This window comes from Sorex fumeus, unplaced genomic scaffold (assembly GCF_029834395.1).
Source record: "Sorex fumeus unplaced genomic scaffold, SorFum_2.1 ptg000013l, whole genome shotgun sequence".
Classification (NCBI taxonomy): Eukaryota; Metazoa; Chordata; class Mammalia; order Eulipotyphla; family Soricidae; genus Sorex; species Sorex fumeus.
In genome coordinates this window covers 28,863,523-28,884,940 of record NW_026606070.1, presented here as the reverse complement: position 1 = coordinate 28,884,940, position 21,418 = coordinate 28,863,523, and the positions used below count along the sequence as shown (strand labels likewise).

The 21,418-nt window shown below is 40.2% G+C and overlaps 1 protein-coding gene across 2 annotated transcripts in view; it reads right to left on the bottom strand.

The window, feature by feature from the left end:
* Positions 1 to 21,418, bottom strand: part of KDR (kinase insert domain receptor) — a 50,577-nt gene that overhangs the window by 10,717 nt on the left and 18,442 nt on the right. For both annotated transcript variants that reach the window (XM_056111295.1, XM_056111296.1), the window contains exons 11-27: positions 20,904 to 21,027; positions 20,261 to 20,369; positions 19,137 to 19,478; positions 16,837 to 16,983; positions 16,032 to 16,163; positions 11,956 to 12,062; positions 11,395 to 11,530; positions 10,819 to 10,923; positions 9,421 to 9,534; positions 8,746 to 8,834; positions 7,806 to 7,959; positions 5,857 to 5,954; positions 3,603 to 3,725; positions 3,344 to 3,455; positions 2,976 to 3,075; positions 2,155 to 2,260; positions 468 to 619 (exon numbers count right to left, since the gene is read on the bottom strand). In XM_056111295.1, coding sequence (XP_055967270.1) covers positions 468 to 619; positions 2,155 to 2,260; positions 2,976 to 3,075; positions 3,344 to 3,455; positions 3,603 to 3,725; positions 5,857 to 5,954; positions 7,806 to 7,959; positions 8,746 to 8,834; positions 9,421 to 9,534; positions 10,819 to 10,923; positions 11,395 to 11,530; positions 11,956 to 12,062; positions 16,032 to 16,163; positions 16,837 to 16,983; positions 19,137 to 19,478; positions 20,261 to 20,369; positions 20,904 to 21,027 — 2,250 coding nt within the window. The remainder of the gene's footprint in view (positions 1 to 467; positions 620 to 2,154; positions 2,261 to 2,975; positions 3,076 to 3,343; positions 3,456 to 3,602; positions 3,726 to 5,856; positions 5,955 to 7,805; positions 7,960 to 8,745; positions 8,835 to 9,420; positions 9,535 to 10,818; positions 10,924 to 11,394; positions 11,531 to 11,955; positions 12,063 to 16,031; positions 16,164 to 16,836; positions 16,984 to 19,136; positions 19,479 to 20,260; positions 20,370 to 20,903; positions 21,028 to 21,418) is intronic.

Genomic DNA, 21,418 nt, shown 5'->3' with positions numbered 1-21,418 from the left:
CATACTGCCTCCGAGTTGGCCAGGCCCTGAGTGCTGTTTCATCTATACAGACAACACTTCCTTGCGGAATCTGGCCCTAGCCCTTTCTTTCACGTTAATGAAAGAGTATGTGGGGGTAATTTAAATACAGATGTCTTTGGAAAACTCGTCTCTTTTTCTGGAGATTAACCAACTCTGGCATCCCAGTTATTTGCAGCTGCGGGGCTTAGAATTCTGAAAGGAAGGGAGATGGCAGCAATATGGACCACAGATGGGCACCAACTCACCTACCCAGACCCTTCCTAGAGAAGCATTTGCCTTTGTAGCAGTCTCAACTCAGGCTCTCGTTGAGGGGCTCTCCGTAAACATGGACATGAGTTTACAGCCACTCTATACAACGTCTTCCTTCCACCCTCCCCCAAGATGACCTTGAAGCACCCCCAGACTCCCCCCACCCCCACTCCCAGGATGTTGGCCCTAGACAGTACCTGATTCCTGCTGTGTTGTCATAATGGAATTTGGGGTCGCACATTTCCTCTTCCTCCATACAGGAAACAGGTGAGGTAGGCAGAGAGAGTCCAGAATCCTCCTCCACACTCAGAATCTCTGATATGGGAAGAACAATATAGTCTTTGCCATCCTGAAACAATAAACAGCATGCAACTGTTATGGCTTCAGCCCTTCAGAAAGTCCTTTTGTTGCAGAGGGAGGCGTGTTGGTTAGGGGCTCTGCTGCTGTCAGGGTTGGACAGAGAAACTTTTAAGACAACATTGAACGTGACTTATCAAAATCGGAAGGGCACCGGAAAGGGTTGTGTAGATGAAAGAAAATTGAAGACGCTTATAAGACCAAGAAGGGAAGCCGGAGTTTTAAGGAACTCCGGAGGTTTAAGGAACTTGCTGGTATGTGGCTGCAGCTACAGCAATGGTTTGAATCTGGTCATTGCATAAGGTTCTCTGAGAACACTGCCAGGTTTGAACCCTGAGCACAAAATCAGGAGTAGTCCCTGAGCGCTGTCAGGTGTGTCCCCCCACCCCTGCCAAAAAAACAACCCAGATGAGTAAGGGCAAAGGCAGGGGCCTCAGAGACTGGTGCTGCAGTGAACACGGGGTGGGGTGTCTCCTGGGTGCAGCCACAGAGCATACAAGCTGAGAAATCATTTCTTCACAAAGCCTATCTCTGCTGCCAAGTCCAGTCTTTTAAATGGCACCTCATCCAATTTTAGCTGCTACAATTCAAGGCAGTGGAAAAACTGATGACAGTGTACAAATGAGAAATAAATTTGCGGGAAAAAAATGGGTCTTCTGAGGAAAGGTTGCACAACTGAACATTATTTCATCCTGAGGGGGAAAAAAAAATAAAGGGTAACTGGATACCTTTGAATGTTTTAGTGTTTAATTGATAAAACAGATTCAACCTGTTGTTCTCTAACTAACCAAAAGACAGACAGGAGGAGGAAAATGACTCTGACTCTTTGATGTGGTAAGAGACATTGACTGAGATAAAATAACTTGGTAATGGAGCCCAGAGAGATAATACTGCAAGTGGGGAGCTTGCCTTATAAGCTGTCAACCCGGGTTCAATCCCTAGTACCCTATAAGCTACCCTGAGTCCTACCAGGACTTATTCCTGAGTATAGAGACAGTACTAAGCTCTGAGCACTGCCTGGTGTGGTTCCAAAATAATACATACATACATACATACAGACAGACAGACAGACAGACATAACTGGATAATGATGAAGGCTACAACTCTAAAATCCTCCAGTGGAAGTTAGGGAGCCAAAAATACTACCTAGGAAGAGGAAAGGGTTAACTGTTTTGCCTGGTTTCGATGTGCTTTTGCCTGCAGAATCTATTAAAATTTCTTGAAATTCCATCTATATGATATTATGGAAATCAACTAGGTTTTACAGACACACACAAACACACACAACGAGCATCAAAATCTAACAAAAGTGAGAGAGGAACAAGAGTTTAGATCTCCCAGGATATGACTAGGGTCTCATGTGTGTAAAAGAGTAGTTGCAAGCTTTTAGTAATATGCTATTGCTTAGATCTGGAAGAATATAGCCCCTGGTTCACAGGCTGAGAGGACAATGTGACAGAATAAGAGAAGTTCTCAGCAGCAAGGAGCACAGTATTTTTTGCAGCAATTTTTTGGATGCTCACAAACCTGTTGAGCATTAGCTTGTAACAGATTTCCTAGATGTTCCACCAACTCTGAAAATGTTGGTCTCTGATTGGGCTCCCCATGCCAGCAGTCAAGCATGGTCTGGTACCTAGAAAAGCAAAATACTGAAGTCACTAATGGTCTCTTTACTTCTGATCTGATGCTGAAAATAATCCCAAGACTGAGTAAACACTTACAAGGAGGCTACCAGAAACCAAGATGCTAAGGGGAGATACTTAAGTGTCTACTTAAGCAGAGTACCCTATACTTGAAAGATCAAGTATGCAGTGAAAACATTATTAATCAGGCTCAAATAAAAATGAACTGATTGGGGCTGAAAGATAATACAGTGGCTAGCGCATGTACCTAGAATGCACCCAACCTGAGTATAATCCTTGGCACCACATGGTCCCCTGGTGGGATAACTACACGGGCATTGATGAATGTAGCCCTGGAGGTCTCTGAGAAATGCAGGGACCTGGTAACCCTGGTACCACAAGGCCCAAGCAGCATCACAACCTCAGAGCCTTGTATTAAATCACAAGCCTATTGACTGAAATTCACCCTTGGATTCCAGAGCCTCTGGAGCAGCACCTGAGAGCCCTTCTCCCCCAAAGAAAGGAAAAAAGAATTGGTTGGAATAGATAATAAAAGAGAGAGATCTGTAATAGAGGACACATAATTGATCATCTGTGAGGTTAAGAGTCAGGGCTTCAAGAGGGAAGAAAACAAGCTAGGTGCAAAGGCTGTGTCTACACTGGGCACTCATCTGGATAGGGTGAATTTCTGTGAAAAAAGAAAGGAAAAGGATACTTTAGTCTTACATTTCCGGTGTGGTGTAATCAGGGGCCCTCATTCTAGTTCCTTCTTTCAATCGCCTACAAAAATCCTCATCAATCTTCACTCCAGGATAGGGAGAAGCACCTAAAGTAAAGCAGAGATAGGAAGTTATTTGATGCCATTGTTTCTATTCAAGAAAGTCCTTTGTCTGACTCTTAAGCATCTTTATCACTAATACCTTTTTTCTTTCTTTCTTTCTTTCCTTTTCTTTTTTTTTTTAAAACTTGAACTTTGTAATCCAATGCATCCAATTAAGTTCTCCCAATAAAGGTAGAAAATGAGTCATAGTCGGACCACTGACTTTTAAATTCTGTTTGGAGTGTGCATGAAGTGGACAAAATAAATTACTTACCTAAGGAAAATATTTCCCAGAGCAAGACACCGAAAGACCACACATCACTCTGAATTGTGTACACTCTGTCAAAAATGGTTTCTGGAGCCATCCACTTTAAAGGCAAACGAGCCTGAAAGAATATAAATCCACGACTCAGTCAACTAAGCAACTATTAGAAGAAAAAACTTCCCTTGCTCCTGAACACAGGACTGGGAGCATGCTAAAAAGTTTGAATTCTGCTATTTCATTGGTCTCTGAGTTCATCTTTGATACTTACATCTCCTTTTCTGACATAATCTGGATCTTTATAGATATCTCGGGCCAAGCCAAAGTCACAGATTTTAACCACATTCTTCTCTGACAAGAGGATATTTCGTGCTGCCAGGTCCCTGTGGATACACTGCAAAAAGAATTGAGGATGCATTAGGTCTCAACACAGCTGATCATTTCTACATCTGCTGTGACCTCATGCTTTAAAAAAAAATCCATCAGAAAACCAACTGTTGATTAACAAGGACTTGGTTAATATCTTTTACCAACACTTCAGGAAGAGAGTCTGTGAGTTGTCTTGAGATACACAGCTGTTTATTCCATAAACATCCTATTTTGGAGTTAAATAATTGAATTATGGTATGAAGTCATAAATAGACTTCTCTTGAACACAATTAAGAATGTGTTTCTGGTCACACCCACACATTCCTTTTCCCCAGCACCATATACAGATAGGAGGCATCTTTAAAGGATGTCCTAGAATATTTTTTATTTTGAATGAATGCTTGGAAATCAGAAAGAAGGGACTCTCCTTGGTACGGTGCCCTTCATTGGTTTCACCATTCCATAGGACGAATGATGGGCTCTGATAAATACTTCCCAGAGAAACCCATTCTGTGGTCAAAGTGTTGAATTGTCATCAAGGTCTATTAAAGCAATGTGAGTCTCTCACTGGTCAAGCTAACTCTCTGATAAACTTTACAAATATGAGTGTTCCTTGAATTTCTTCTTATGCTTTTCCACTCTAGTTTCTCCTCTGTCTATATCCTCTATCTTCATAAGAACTTTCAACTACCAAGAAGCTTTAGATAGATTAAGATTAAAAATAAGAAACATGGAAATAAAAGCTTAGATGATAATAATTAAGTCATTGAAGGGGGAATGGGGTGAGTCTCCCAGTCCTGAGCTCCTGCACCTCCCATCTTAATGCCACTTTCTTCTGAATGAGACATACTTAAAGCATATTGACAGGATGATTGAGCAAGAGGAGATTTTTGAAACAACAAACAGTTCATCCTCCATTGTCTCCAACAAAAAGAACTTCCTTTTCAGCCCAACAACTAGAAATTACCTGGTAGATGCAGAAGTTTTCCCATCACCCCACTTCCCTGCCCCCAAACCAAAAGAAACCTAAATAGTAGGTTCTGTCTTTAAGAAATAGCAATAATAAAATATATCATAATTTACTAGAAGAGCAAATACCCCTTCTCTCTGTTCTAGGTAAATCTCTAAAATATCCCAATTCTTTCCTTTCCTGTTTGTTATGAGCAAAATGACAAAGATCTTGGCATAGAAATACCTGAGATCCCCAGGATCTTGGTCCTAGAAGGAACTTGAAACTTCAGAAAAGTAAAGAGGCTATGAATTTTGTTTTAATTCAGAAAAACAAAACCAATTCTTTTCCTTCTCGCAGTAGGGTGCGATTATATCAGCTGATCATTTTTCCTGGAACTGATTGTGAACACTTTTGCTTCATGTGAAACCATTCGTGTTTCCCATTCCAGAGAGGCGACGCTGTTGTGTTTACCACCTTAGGAATATTTGTAACTTGTCACGTCCCCACTTTGGCCTTTGTTTGGCCCACTTTTCTAATTTTAGCCCTCTTAATCGCTCTCATCTGAAGCCTATCCTTCCTGGTTTCTAATTATACTCCCAACAAATACCTTTTGATGGACAGTGATGAATGTAAAATAAATTAAAAATAGACTCTCTCACACCGATGTATCTGCAAACTTCAGTGCCTCACCTCTTCCAAGGTCATTGCTCAAATGTCCGAGCTTTCCTGGTCCACTTTGTTTGAAATTGATGTACACAAACACAGATGTATATGCATGCACAAACATACCACAACTGTATACAATATAAGCCTTTCCTGCTTATTGTTCCCACAGCATTTATTCCTGTCTGATCTAACTATGGATTTGACTTGTTTCCCTTCTTTACTATTTGTTCCATGCACCAGAATGTAAACTTCATCAATGCAAAGAGGTTTGCCTATTCGGGGACAGTTTCCTCAGTGCCTAGCAGAATGCCTGAACCTAGGAGAAGCTCCATAAGTATTTCACACATTAAATAATTTGTTGAAATCTTTACACACACACTTCATTAGCAGAAAAAGAGTTTCCAAATAGAGATTTCTGAAAAGTGGTGAATGAATTCTAGTCCTAAACAAACACCAATGGCTGTTACTACATAACCTATTTTCAAACCTGTGCTCTCTTCAGATCAGAGATTTCTCTCTTCCCATTGAACCATCTTACCTTCCTTGAGGCCAAAAATTCCATTCCCTTAGCCACTTGGAAGCTGTAGCAAATGAGATGTTCCAAGGTCAGGAAGTTCTTATATAGATCTTCAGAAACTGTCAGAAAATACAGGTGGACAGAGATCAGTATTTCCACCCACCAGTGCTATTTTTTTCTAAGTTCACTAGAGTAATAGTTATTTCAAGAGAGTTACATATAGGGAAACAGAAGCAGAGAGAAAATGTCGCTGTCTTCTATAAATGTGCTGAGTGACAGTATTATTAATCTCACCCTACCACAGCAAATTATTAGTTTTTTTCTTTTTCTTCTTTTGCCAAGTAGAACCAGCTAATCCAGAAGTGAAAGAGGATATTTTCCAACAAATTTATTGTTTTAAATTCTTGAGTTTTTGTTTGGCTGTTTTTTTTTCTCCAAACATACCCAGAGGGATAAACAATAGCTTCATGTCAAGAACTATAAAAATAAAACAATATTCAGGGTCATTGGATCTTTTCTCTCCAGGCTTTGTCCTGGGACAAAGGCCAAAGGTCAAACTATAATCTACAGCGGATAACTAAAAATATCCAGAAATACATTTTGTCTCACTTTCTAGCTGAGAAAGTGCAGTAAACACATTTAATTTGGCTTGTGAGGAAGATGCTTTTTCCTCTTGTGATATGAATGCAAGAAGATGGGGAAAAAAAGAAAAAGATGGATTTATGTAAATTGATGGTATTGACATAAAGGCATTAGTGTGTCTCAATATGATCTCTTGGTTTTAGTCAGAAAAGAAATGGCTCCATTCTTAGATAAACACCATAGTAAGCAAAAAGTCAGTTGTAATAATAACCTTGTTACATAGTAAAAAGATTGCGAGAACTTTTTCTTAATGCTCTTTGCATAGGCTAAAGGGTTCTCTCAGTGAACAGTGAGTGAAATCCCAGTTTTTTCCAAATGAAGAAATGGAGACAAAATTCCGGGCCAACTTTTCTATGCCAACTTACTGGCTCAATGCATAGTTTTCTCTTTACTGACCACCGTTTTGTGAATGACAGGAAAGGGGCACTAAGTGTGGGCCCAATCACATGAGATCTACACAACGTCCCCACATTTTCTAGACCAAGTTCCAGTTTCACGCTGCTGACTTAATTCTCAGGGAAAGAAGTCTGATCGGAGTCCTTTCAGTGACATGTCAAGGGAAACAGAAAGGGTTTTCTTTCTGTTCCCTAACTGGATTCTTAAGCTCACACCTCTAGGAGAGCCAGATGTCAGAAAAACCCCGCTCTACATTCACGGAGCAGACTTTTCTCCTTCTGAAGAAATCAGAGAAAGTGTATTTTGGAACTGGATGTTTAGCGGAGAGCACAGATTTACTTGTAAGCAGTTCTGAAATATCTTCTAAAATATCACTGGAGGCATAACTAAGTAAAGAAAAGTAGAATCACCAAGACTCTTCTGAGAAAGTAAGGCTGAAAGGAAGACTTGATAAGTCACTTAGGAGGCTAGACACTGCAAACTGAAATGCCCTGGAGAAGTTTGGGCATGCTTAACTCAAAAACTTCTGTTGTGGCTGGTGAAGTACAATATAGGGCTGAATAATAGGGAAGGCAACGGGGAGGGTAAGAAACCACTAGAGAGTAACTGTTATCCTTCTGGAACACAGCACTGAGCCATGTCTGCTAATAAAATTTAACCAGAATTCTAAGATGATTGACTGGATATTCACCTGCTGCTGGGTGATTATGGGGCAGTGAACTTTCCTGAGATAGCTATACGTGTGTAGTTCACAACCTGAAGTACACACTTCACTTTGGGGAAGTCTCTGTGGAAGCAGAGCAGAAATTCAGATCTTTTTCCCTCATAGATTATACTGAGCTTCTGTCATGACAAAATTCCTCATAACCCCCCGTCACCTTCTCTGTTTCTGCACAGTATGGGTTAAGTACGAAGGAAGCAGTGAGAGATACCTTCTTCTTCCTCCACATCACTGAGAGACTTCTCTTCAACAAATCCTGAGCTGGCTGAGCTCTGGCTACTGGTGATACTATCCAAGCGCCGTTTGGGGTCCATAGTGATTTCTCCAACATATTCTTTCCCTTGACGAAATCGTGCCCCTTTGCTCTACAAAGAAGTACATGAACAAACTCCTTGAATACATCACAGATCTCTAAAGTATAGTAAACTATGGAAACACACTTAACCATTCAAAACAAAAACAAAAAGAACATGCCCGGATCATGTAGTCTAATAGCAGAAATTTTGGACATGTGTTCTATATTTTACTGGATTTTCTTCCATAAAATCGTAACTCCTTGTTGTTGTTGTTGTTTGTTTGTTTTACCTGACTCCTTTAAAAGAGGAGTTAAGATTTTATGGAAGTGATAAATTCCTCCAGGAATCACATCTGGGGATGATTCTAGTACAGTTCCGGAACAGAATTGAGTTGACTGACTGTAAGACAAGTGCCTTAACCCCACTACTATCTCTCCAACCCTCGTAGCTCTTCCTTTAAATAGTTAAATTTCTTCTTTCAAGTTTCACCTCAGACATACTTTACGCATCAGTGTCCTTGTTACAGATGCACTTCTATTACATGGAATCAAATATGACTCTAGAGATAAAAATAATAATCCAACACTATTTTCCCCTCCTCAACTATCCTCTTCCTGAATCACGTCCATATTCTGCCCTTTTCTGGCAACATCTACCATAGAGCAGTAACCATAAAAATAAAACATGAAAAGCAAATAGTCCTTCGAAGGTAAAAGAGGTTGTTAGGAGAGCTGAAGGAGACTGTGTAAAAATTTCTCGCAAGTTTTTCACAGAATTTTAATTAAAAACTTAAAAGCTATATCACATTAAGTTTTCCTCCACTTTACAGTGTGTCCAGAATTAAGAAAGACTAACCTTGTAGGGGATAAATTCATTTCTCTTGCTCCTTAAGTAGGTAGACAGGTTTCCAAACTTGCAGAATTCCACAATCACCATGAGTGGCCCTGTGGACCACAGAGCATGTCAAAAAAGGGGAAAAAAAGGATTTACACCCCTGTTTCTAACTATTTCCTATATTACCAAATTTACCAAAGTCTATCAAAGTCTACCAGAGTCTACCAAATTATCATAGAAGAGGCTATAACCTCTCACTGGGGATAGCATCACAGAAATCTGGCCATCACAGTTCTCTTATAGGTAGCCTTTCTGTCATCAAAAGATTAATCCACATTTCAAAAGAAAATCCACACTTGTTTTTCCACATCATCACCAAAGATGACTCCAGTTTAGGGGGAGATACTTCCAAGGGCATTTTTTCAAGGTCTTCAGCACACAAAGTTGGGTTTCCATTTTGAACACCTACTTCACGTGTAATGAACTATATTATCATGATGCAGTGCTGTTCAGTTCACAGGAAATTCTAAGAGAATCTAAAATACCCATTAAATTGCCATGATATGTATTTCTATCCAACAATCTATCATACCATCCTGAGTTACCAAAATTGTGGGAACTTTGTGGTTTCCCTCAACTATCAGCAAGGATGCTAACATCAAAACCAGGCAACTAGAACTAACCATAGATACTCACCTCCTGGTTTGGTACAGGCACCTAGAAGATTAACCACATTGAGATGGTGGCCAATATGAATGAGAATCTTGAGTTCAGACATGAGGGCTCGGTGCTCACTGTGTGTTGCTCCTTCTACAAACACAGGGCAGAGAAGGGAGTCACAAATACAGGCATACCTTAGGAGGACTAAGGTACACTGTATACATCTATGCAATATACTTTTAGCGAGAATACCACTATATACCAAGTTATGGACTAGGTACATTTTTATCAAAGTCAATTTTAAATTGTAAGTGCACCCAGAATGGTTGCTATTTAACGGAGTTCCTTGTGAAGTCTTTTCCAAAGTGGAAACTACATCTGCAGATGGAGTTAGGCCCAGATTTTCTTCTTTGACAAAACTGGATTTTCCTAGATCATGTTTACTATGCTTCTGAAGGCCTAATTATTTCAATACTTCATTGTAAAATAGCAACACCATGTATTAAACATCCCCCTAGGTTAGGGGCTATGCTGCAGTTCCAGCCAATCTGAGCAGGAAACCTATCAAGGGCCAGCTGGCACGGTCAATTGGCACATGAGGTTGATGACAAAGAGACTCTCCATTTAAGCCTGTCCAGACTGGGACAGCTTCCAAATATCACTCATAACACAGGCCCTGAAGAGCTACCTCTAGATTACATACCCGCCTGGACCATAGGGAAAGCAGGAAAAATAAAAGAGATAAAAATGTATAAGATCCATTGACAAAGGCTGAGGAACATGGCTTCCATCAATGAAAGCCCATCACAGTTTCAGCACAGAGCTTTTTAAGCATCCTCATCCAAATGAAATTGCAGCATCCCACTACTATTAGAATTAACACTTTACAAAACTTTTTAATTTTAAAGCTTCACCTATAGTCTTTTGTTTCTAAACCAACCATTATTATTTAGCAGATTATGTTTCATATGTGAAAGACTTTTACATCTGCCATGCTTCTAAAAGACCTATAAATACCTGCTAAGTCACCATAATCTATTAAGAAATAATTTTGATATAACCAAGATATTGTTGTCCACTAGCCAGGCACTAAATAATATACAAGCTATGTACTAAGTAATAGGCACTAAATAATATACAAGTCCTGCGAAAGGACTCCCAAGCAAAGTGGGGAGTTGTCAATAGGCAAGTGGGAAGGAAAAGGGAGTGTGATGTGCTAAAATCCACCCCAACTTTGCTTGTCAGTTAATACACACTAGTCTCAGGCAATTAAAGAGAAACTTCTTCCAGTTTGCACCATATAGGCACTAGTATAGGCCATCTGAATGCTTAGGCTAGTGGGTTTACCTAACTGCATAAACTGATATAATCTTTAGGTCTTGTAAAAGCTTGGATAAAACCGACAGATACATAATCATGGAATTTTCCTTTTACCTTTCAACATTTTGACAGCCACTGTCTTGCAAGTTGCTGTCTTGTCAATTCCAAAGGCATCTGCTTCAATCACTTGGCCAAAGGCACCACGCCCAAGAGGCTTACCTAGTCAACAATGTTAACAACAAAATTTAGATTATGCCACCAGTGACACGTGAAGATTCCCACTGGGTTGGGTAACTTCCCATCCCAATTTAACATGAACAGACCCGTTAACTGGAAGCAGGTAATTTGCTCTGAGCTAATTATTTAACATCTCCATCTTGTAGGTCAGAGGGATAGCTCAACAGTCTTAGCACATGTTTTGCATGCAGGCAGACTAGATTTGATCCTTAGAACTGCATGGTAGCCCAAGCACTGCTGGGAGTGACCCCTGAGCACCACCAGATGTAATCCCAAAGCAAAAAACCAAATACCTCCACTCTCACTCTCCTGAAGCCTTGCATTAGATCATTACGCAGGACCCTAAATCTAAGGGGTTAAATGGGCAATGTAAACCTTTGCATAGGATGGATCTGTTATTCTCATAAAGCAGGAGAGATGACCAAGGAAATTGACTATCCCTTGAGAACAAACCTAATTTCAGCCGGTCCCTAGGGAACTCCCACTTGCTGGCATCATAGGGCAGGCGTTCACAGTGTTCGTCCAAGGGGAGCTCATCTGGATCCATGACGATGGACAAGTAGCCTGTCTTCAGTTCTCCTCCGTTGGCCTGGAAAGCATTATTCCTTCCAGTCATACACACGCTGTTGTTTGGCTGTTGTTTTTATGTGCTTATTACTGTTGTTTATAGGCACCCCATTCCCAAAGTCTCATTTTCTAACAAAACTCATGGTGTTTGAGAATAGTCCTATTATAGTTCTGCTTCCCATGTCCCCTCCATTCCCAAATGAGCTCAAATGAAGTTTTCAAATCTTAATTACACTAGACCAAGCCCTTTTCTCCTCTAGTAGCTTCTGTCAATTAAAACCCAGTGGTCCAGCCAAAAGCGAGTGGGCAAGAATGTTATTGTATTGAAATAAAATTGTGCTCATTGAGCCAAAAACAATGGGGAGAAACAACTCAAAGAGCCTCAGTCAGCTTTCATTAATCATGAAAATCAATGTGCATGAGACAGAAGGGAAATATTCTCGTTACCCGCTTAACAGTCCGGAGAACGATGACAAGAAGGAGCCAGAAGAACATGGCAATCACTGCTGTACCCACTAGAATGATGACTTCCAAATTTGTCTTTTCCTGAGCACCTGGAATGACACAATTGAATTAGCATCCAGAGTTAAAAATCTTAGCTTCTGCTATAAGATACCACATGAAAGCAAGAGCTCTTGCTTATCAACAAGACAAGAATACTCCCAAAATGGAACGAAATCTATAACCTTTTTCATAGATAATTAAATTTTCAAGATGATGCTCATGAAAGCCTACCACAACAGAATGCTAAAGTCATTAAAGATAAAAATGCTAATGTCTTGGGGCTGGAGAGATAGGACAAGAGGTAGGACACTCGCCTTGCATGCAGCAGATCTTGGTTCGAACCCTGGTACCACATATATGGTCCCCCAAGCACCGTCAGTGACTCCCAAGCAGAGTCTGAAGTAAGCTCTCTGAGCAAAAACAGATGAGTGTAGCCCCAAAACCCATTTTTGTGTGTCTATAAATCGATACAAATAGGTAGATTTTAAAAGACAAGGGGAAAGGGGAAATATTTGAAGGAAGAGCAATATTTGCAAGAAAACAGATTGTGCTCTATAGAAAAGGAAACTTTGTCTTGGCAGAAAATGTCTAGTATAGAGCTTGGGAAGGAATCATTTAAGAAACCAAGCAGGAAAGGCTGGAGAAATTGTACAGTGGGTAAAGCAATTGCCTTTCATGTGGTTAACCCAGGTTCAATCCCTGGCACCCAAAATAGTCCCTAGAGCAAGACCAGGAGTGATTCCTGAGCATAAAGCCAAGGGTAAGCCCTAAGTACAGTGAGGCATGTCCTCCCAACTCAAAAAAAAAACCCCCAAAAAAAGGGAAATAAATAAAATAAATGTAGCGCTTGATCAGAAAATTGCTCATGACCACACACTAATTGGGTGTTCATTAATTTAACAATATCACCTCACTTCATCTTCTCAATAACCCTCATAGTGCTTCATTAAGAGCACGCAAAAGTCATTGGAATGGTGGAGCTTATACCAGGTCTGTCCAACACCAGGCAGCTGTTACTCTGATCTTGTGTGGGAGGAGAGGAGCCAAGCCAGTCACATCCCACATGACCTAGCAATTTGTTTAAAATCACTATGAAATAAAATAGAAGAGAAAAAAAAAACAGATTGTCAGGGAAGACTACAGAGGCTGAGGGCTCCAGAGGACAGCTCTGAGTGGGAGAAATGAAACCCCAGAAAAGGCTTTCAATTTAAGAGTGATTAGCAAAGAGGCGATAAGGAAGCAATTATCACTCAGGTCCTTCCAATGACTGAGTGCAGTGTGGATCAAATCTACCCATGGCAGTCTCAGGAAGGTAGAAAGATAAGGAATTAACAGTTGAGAGACAAGCAAGTATATTTGGAAATAGATTTTGTTTCTCTGGTAGCCTTAGTGAAGTCACTCTCTGCTTATGCAGAGAAATTAAAAAGTCCACTCTAAAAAGTTCAAAAATTCCCTGAACATAAGGGCTGGAGCGATAGTACAGAGGGTAGGGTGTTTGCCTTGCATGCAGCCAACCTGGGTTCGATTCCTTCATCCCTCTCAGAGAGCCCAACAAGCTACAGAGAGTATCCTGCCCACATGGCAGAGCCTGGCAAGCTTCCCGTGGCGTATTCAATATGCCAAAAACAGTAACAAGTCTCATAATGGAGACCTTACTGTTGCCCGCTCAAGCAAATTTATGAACAACGGGAGGACAGTGCTACAATGCTACAGTTCCCATATTGACATTTGGGGATCTAGCACAACAATTAAATGTGACGCTTTCTTAATCTTCAAGTGAGAACGTAAATAGAACTTCTATGCAATGTACTGGTAACCAATTGCGCCACTGGAGTTCGGGCTGGAGAGATAGCACAGTGGCAGGGCATTTGCCTTGCGCGAGGCTGGCTGGCTGAGTCGGATTTGATTCCTCCACCCCTCTTGGAGAGCCCGGCAAGCCTGGCAAGCTCCCCGTGATGTATTTGATATGCCAAACACAGTAACAACAAGTCTCACAATGGAGACGTTACTGGGCTCACTCGAGCAAATCGATGAACAACAGAGCAGTGCTGGTAACCAACAATAATGGAGACAAGATAGTGCATGGGGGAGAACTGAGAGTATCTTGTGTCCTAAAACATACCACACTTTGGAAATGACAAATCTGTGTTGCTTGAAATTATTATTTCAGGCATTTGAAATCTTTATTTGCAAATGCAGTTTATGAAATGATGATTAGTCTACAGATCTGAAAGCATGAGAAGGCATTGATATGCGACCTGTGGCAATACAGACAAGATGAAAAGGACCAGTTTAAAGAGGCTGAAATCTATGCTGTGAGAGGGAAGTTAGGGGAGTCCAGAGAAATCCACCACTTCCTCCATCACCCTTGTTCTTCCCTTGTATACTGCTCCTTCGCCTACATAAAACAGCTTCATTGTTACACTGCTGGTTTTTTGTTTTTGTTTTTGAAGATGCCAATCCCTTCTGAAGATAAAATATTCTGTCTCAATTACCTTTCCCAGATGAGAAAATGTCCAATATCCTATCACATCTGCATATATATATATAAATATATATGTTGCCTTTCCTATTTATAACAGAACCCCAAATTAATTGTCCATGTACTGTCACTGTCCTCCCGTTGTTCATCGATTTGCTCAAGCGGGCCCAGTAATGTCTCCATCGTGAGACTTTGTTGTTACTGTGTTTGGCATATCGAATACATCACGGGTAGCTTGCCAGGCTCTCCGAGAGGGGCGGAGGAATCGAACTCGGGTCGGCCATGTTGGCTGCGTGCAAGGCAAACACCCTACCCACTGTGCTATCGCTTCAGCCCCATTGTCCATGTAAAAAGAAAAAAAAACCTCTAGTCTCTTGTTCATAAATAAATCCTAGTTATCTTTAGTGCAATGTAAACTGTGCAAGAACTATGTGCTGAAAATAGATAAAGGATCAAACATTATAATCCCTCAGTATCTGTATTGCAAACCATAATGCCCAAAAGGGTGGTGGGGGAGACAGAGAGACAGAGAGACATGGAGAAAGACAGAGAGAGACAGAGAGAGAGAAGAAAAATGCTTGCCATAGAGGCAGGCAGTGGGGGATATAAGGGAAACTGGCGGGGTCATTGGTGGTGGGAAATGTACACTTGTTGGAGGGATGGGTGTTGGAACATTGTATGACTGAAACCAGAGCATGAACAGCTTTATAAGTGTGTATCTCACAGTAATTCAATAAAAAATAAATTTAAAACAAAACAAAACAAAAAAAAACTGTGAGCTTTGAATCTATCCCCAGGATACTGATTTTCATGATGAGATAGGAATTCTAATGTTATCCTAAGCAAATATAGAGGAAACATTTCCATAAAAAATTAACTGAGCCTTTCAAATCAAAGAATCTGGGAAAAGAGGCGATTTACTCAGAGTGCTAAGAATTGCTCTAAAATGAGAATAGCAGAAATAGGAAGTGTGATGCAAGCAGGACTCACATAACTTTAACTGTGTTTTATGGTTAATATATATAAACATATATATTTATATATTTCATATATACTGCATATAAGGTAAAGGTAAAGGTAAAGGCCCTCCCGTTGATCGTCGATTTGCTCGAGCGGGCCCAGTAACGTCTCCATTGGAGACTTTGTTGTTACTGTGTCTGGCATATCAAATACTCTCGGTAGCTTGCCGGGCTCTCCGAGAGGGGCGGAGAAATCGAACTCGGGTCGGCCATGTTGGCCGCGTGTAAGGCGAATGCCCTACCCGCTGTGCTATCGCTCCAGCCCATACTGCATATATAAATATATATTATCCACATATGCTTTATATCCTTTATAAAAATTTAGCTGTAAGTATGTATATATGTGTACATACATGTGGATATATATATACATGTGAGATATACATATATATACTTTTAGCTGAATTTTTATAAAGGATATAAAAGATCACCTGTAAACCACACAAAGTAAACAAGCACACTTAAGGTACAAACTAATTTTTGAAAACCACCCAGTACATTGATAAGTCCCCACTGACCTTCTATTATGAAAAAAGCCTCCACTTTCGCACACCCAAGAACACTGCATGCCTGGCAGGTGTAGAGGCCTTCATCCTCCTTCCTCACCCTGCGGATGGTGAGGTTCCTGTTGCCATCTTTCAGTACTATGCCTAAGAGAGAGAGGAAATGATCAGTTTTATTTGTGATGTATTTTGGTGGGGTTTTTCATGAACAAATTTTAACTATAAATGCTGCCTTTGGGCAGGTTAGAAAAGGTAATACAACAGATAAGGTGCTCGCCTTCCATGCAGCCAACCTGGTTCAATTCCTGGCACTGCATAAGGATCTTCAAGCATGGCCAGGAGTAATGCCGAGTATGGCCTCAAAACCAAAATATACATGAATAAATCCTGCCCTTTATCTTGGGCTATTATCTAATCCCAAAGTCAGCTAGCTTAGGACCCCCTTGCTTCCACAGAATCCCACAAAGTTCTGAAATTTTTGACTCTAAGTCTATGAAAAGGGCCAGACCATGAATACAAATACTTTTTTTTTTCATTTAGAACAAATCATGAAATAATAGGACCTTTTTTTCTTTTTTTCTTTTTACTTTTTGTGTCACACCTGGAGATGCACAAGGGTTACTCCTGGCTCTGCACCCAGGAATTACTCGTGGCGGTGCCCAGAGGACCATGTGGGATGCTGGGAATCGAACCCTGGTCAGCCACATGCAAGGCAAACACCCGACCTGCTGTGCTATCACTCCAGCCCCAATAATAGAACCTTTTAGATTAATATCTACAGAAACTTCTACAACCAAAAAGAGACAAATGTTCTGTTCACCTGAGTCTTCCACTAGGGTTTCATTATCTTTAAACCATATGATCTGTGGAGAGGGATTCCCAGATGCTGTGCAGGAGACCTCGATGGTTTCACCAATGCTTGCTGTCTGATTCTCTAGATTTCCTGTGATCAGGGGCGCCATGCGCTCTGTGCCCACCAAAAGAGATTCATGGCATATTTAATTCAAACTTTTGAAACAGCATTACTATCAGTATACTGTATCATCAAAACTTACTAGAACTTTCAATTTACTAAACTGCGAATGCACAAAGGTTGATAATAGTTCAGTTAGCTGCTAAATGAAACACATGAGCCAGATATTTAAGATGGATTACTGCATCTTTTTGAACAATTACATGAGGAATTTGAGCTGGTAATACATCAGGAAAGCAAGATGGTCAGATGGTCACCTTTATGGATTGTTCCTTTAATCAGAACAACTCCCCTCCCATGAAAGTTTTGGCCAGTTAACACACCCTGGAACACAGCCATGTTTATCTCCAAGTATAAAACTTCAGTATAATTCAAATAACAAAGAAAGTTTCATATTTATTTAGCACTTTTTTCAAAAACTCACTTGTGCTATTTCTATGGCTCACGATCATTTTATGTTAGGCAAAATGAGAACATGAGTCATGATACAACTGAAATTACTGTAATTTATGGGGTTAAACAACTAGTCCAAATCCCTTTAACTCAACAGGTAAAATATCACAAAATACTAAGAACCTAAAATAAATTAAAAAAGTCCCATGCTCCTTCTACTAAAACACTAACAGAAAATCCTCTAAGAAAAGTTGCAGATTTAAAGACATTGAATCCAGCTGACATTTGGTCAAATAAACAGCAGAGCCTTAGAATTACTATCTTCCAACAAAAAATGTGACATTCAATGATCTTGTCCAAACTAAATGAATATCAAAAGAAATCCTGCTGAAAGGATCCATTTCGACATTGAGTGAAACAGGATTAGCTCAATGGTGATTGTCAATGGGATTTAAGCAAATGGCCTGGATTCTAGTTAGTCCATTTCTAAGAATGATTTTATAAAAACAATTTAGAAGTCCTTTGGGAAGCAAAGAAGCTCATTGTAAGCACATAGTTCCTAGGCATGCCAAACCATCTCTTTCTTTATGTCCTTTTCTGAATTCTAATTGTGGTTTGAAGTCAGTTCAGCAACAAAGTGAAGAGAAAAGCATCACCATATATATGATGCTATTGGAGGGGCCCTAGGGATAATTTTACCCCCAAATGTCTCTTATTTTGATACTTGAATCTTAATTTCAGCAAAGGCTAGCCTAGTGTCTGAGAACTCTTAAAACACACTAAGGACTCTGAAGAAGACAGGGTCCTATTCCACTATTGCTTTGGTGCAGATTAGTTTACTAGAGCAGTTCCTCTTCAAAACAATAAAAAACAAAGACTACCTGGAGTTCTTAGGAACTGGAAAGGGAGACTAAAACATGAAGAAGATACAGGAGTAGGGCCCAGAACAACACCCAACCCCACCACACACACACACACACACACACACACACACACACACACACACAAAACTTTGCCTAATTTCTCCAGAAACAATGTCTTGGCTACATAGCTTTTGCATCTGGTACAAGGTTAAATGATCGATTGACTCAAGTGATTTGCAAAGCTATCTGCTCCCTAAAATGACCATCTCTTTGACTTTGAACTATGGCTGGACAATATTAATCCAGTGTTGCAGGTATTCACCACAGTAGCCCACTCCTGGGCTCTTAACATCCTAGAAAACCCCATCAGTACACTTTGCATTCAGTTGCTAACTTATTGAGTACCTACTAAGTGCAACCGCATTCTACGATGGAATTTTCACAAAGCATAAACCAAAAAATAATTCCTGTCCTTATGGACACTGAGACACTGTGCATGCTCCCACTGCCCAGTGGGTATATGTGCTCTCCTGGGCTATCTTTTATCACCGGGAACTGCTGGCAGCCTATCTCAGAAAAGACATCCAACAGATATGTGTACACTAAAAGAAAGGAAAGCCTAAGAACACGGCAGAATTTCCCTGACTCAGGCTAACCCCTTGAAGTTACTAGTGAATTATTCCAATATCAAGGTCAGAAAGAACTCTTATTTTCTTTTTAACATATCACTTAATCATTACTTGCTTCATCTGTCTCAGGGGCTTTTGGTGAATAAGATAAGCATGCACCAGTCTACTTCATAACTCTCTAGAAGACAATAATCTCTCCAGAGTACCTGAAAGCACTACATGAAAGACATTCCAACTGTATCTGAATGAGTTACCTCCTTACCTAGGACTGTGAGCTGTCTGATCACACAGTGTCTTTTCTTGGTCTTTCTGTCCTGAGCAAAACAGACATAGTTTCCTTGATCTTGCAGTGATGTGTTCTGGAACTCCATGATCAAAATGTCATTTGTGCTATTAGAGAACAGGGTGGCATTCATTTTCCAAAGAGCATCCAAGTTCTTGCAGACTGGTGTGGGCAACTCTCCTGAATGGACAGGCAGAGCCTGCGGGCCTAGCTTGTACCACATGAGATTCTCGAACATAGTTCTGTCTGCAGCGCAATACAAAGACACACTCTCCTGTTCAGTTGGCTGGGTGCCAGGTTGCAAAGTGATTTCTGGACCCCCTAAAATATAAAACCTGTGGTTAGCAGATGCACACTCTTCTTGTCACCTTCACAGTGCTATGAAGCAACAAGAGACGTGAGCTTCTAGTAATCGCAACCAAATTGGATCACACACATTCCCAAATCTCTTCTACTAAACTATGCATTTGGAAATGTAAATGAATTCCTCAACTAATTTTCAAATCTCCACATGGAGCTCTAATCATGACTTTTACAATTAAAAAAAAATTCAAAGCAGGTAATTACCACACTGAATTTTAAAATAACACTCAATGACCTATAAGCTGTATTTTCTCACAATGAATTAGCCCAGGTCAGAACATTTTCTCCAGGTCAGTCAACTAAAGCTTAGCCCTAAAACCAAGAAGAACAGACAAAATCAACAGCATGGGGAGAATATGCTCCCGTGTCACTACAATTGCCTCCTGAAAACCCAGCTTTTTCAACTGTTGAACAGCAGGCCAACTATACTGACCATACCCCCAAAAAACGAGCACTGGGGTGTATGTGATAGACATTAATATGAGATGGAACTGATGCATAAAAAACATGCACAAAACCATTCTCTTGCCAGTGAAGTGAGAGGAACTGACTTCACAAGAACCTAGGAGCTAGCTGAGTATTTCCATTTGCCAAAAGCCATCAAATACTGATTCAATTCCTCCCCCTCAATCCCATACCACTCACCCACAGGAATGACTATCAGGGACTATAAAGGAGCAGACAGCAGCTCAGCACCCACTTGGCAAGAGATCAGACCCACCTCTAAGAGCAGTACTTACTGGTCACGTGGAAGGAGATGACTCTTTCTCCACTCCCAGCTTTGTTGATGGCTTCACATTTGTACAGAGCAGACACATTTGCTGCCTGGATAACAAGGCTACTTACAGTCTGTGACAAAAACAAATTTCACACTGTCAACAATGGATGCTAGATGGATGACCACACACTAAGATGAATTCAGCACAGGTGCCCCCAACCACCACAATGGGTCACTTTCAAAAGCATATCATTATAATCATGTTGACTACTCTCACATTCATGCTATTAAAATAATTATAATCCATGAGTCACTAACATATTATACAAAAAGAACTTTGGAAACCATGCAAAAAGTGGTGTGCTTTCATGTGTTATTATCTATCTTTTCTCATTTTCATGTTTCCAACATGAGAACTATCTTGCAAAAATGTACAGATTTAGTGGCAATAGGTGTTTTAATATTCTCTAAGAAATTAATGCTAGGTTGATAGTGCTTCAAAGAGTCAAAGGTATTTTTAAACCATTTAATCTATTAGAAATTTGATTTCTAATACGCTTACTGGTCTCTAATATTCCTCATATATAATCAAATGATGCTCTGATTCATCAATCTATGCTTCAGAGAGAGAGAGAGATTTTCTAGTAAAAGAACTTCCGACTCACTTTGTTTTTTCCTTCAATAAGGGCAAACTGATTTTTGCTGACTTCAATTTTATTTCCTCCTTGAAAGTCCTCTACATTTCTCCATTCTTTGCAAACATAAGAGTTTGTCGTTAGGAGACCTTGGCTATTACAAAAAAGAAACAAATCATCTTACAATTTAACTTATCTTTAATTTGAATTTAAAGTAAGGACAGGTATCATACTTGGAATACTACATTCTTAGAAATAATTTTCAATGTGCCCGACATGATATAAGACGTGGCGCCAATTAAAAATAGTCTTCAGCACCAGAGGAAAAGGTTGTAGGTAGATTCATTCAGGATACAGGAGGGAAGCAGCTCTTCCGGGAACAAATCTCCATTCACAAATTGAATCAAGAAGACAATTCAAGTTAATTTAGTTCAAAGGAAGGCAAGGAAGCTAAGAAACTATTGGATTTCTTAAAGTACTCTCTCTGGGACTGTGGCCTTTGTGAAGGAAATGGTCAGTATCTGAGGAAGAAACTAGTAGTGGCC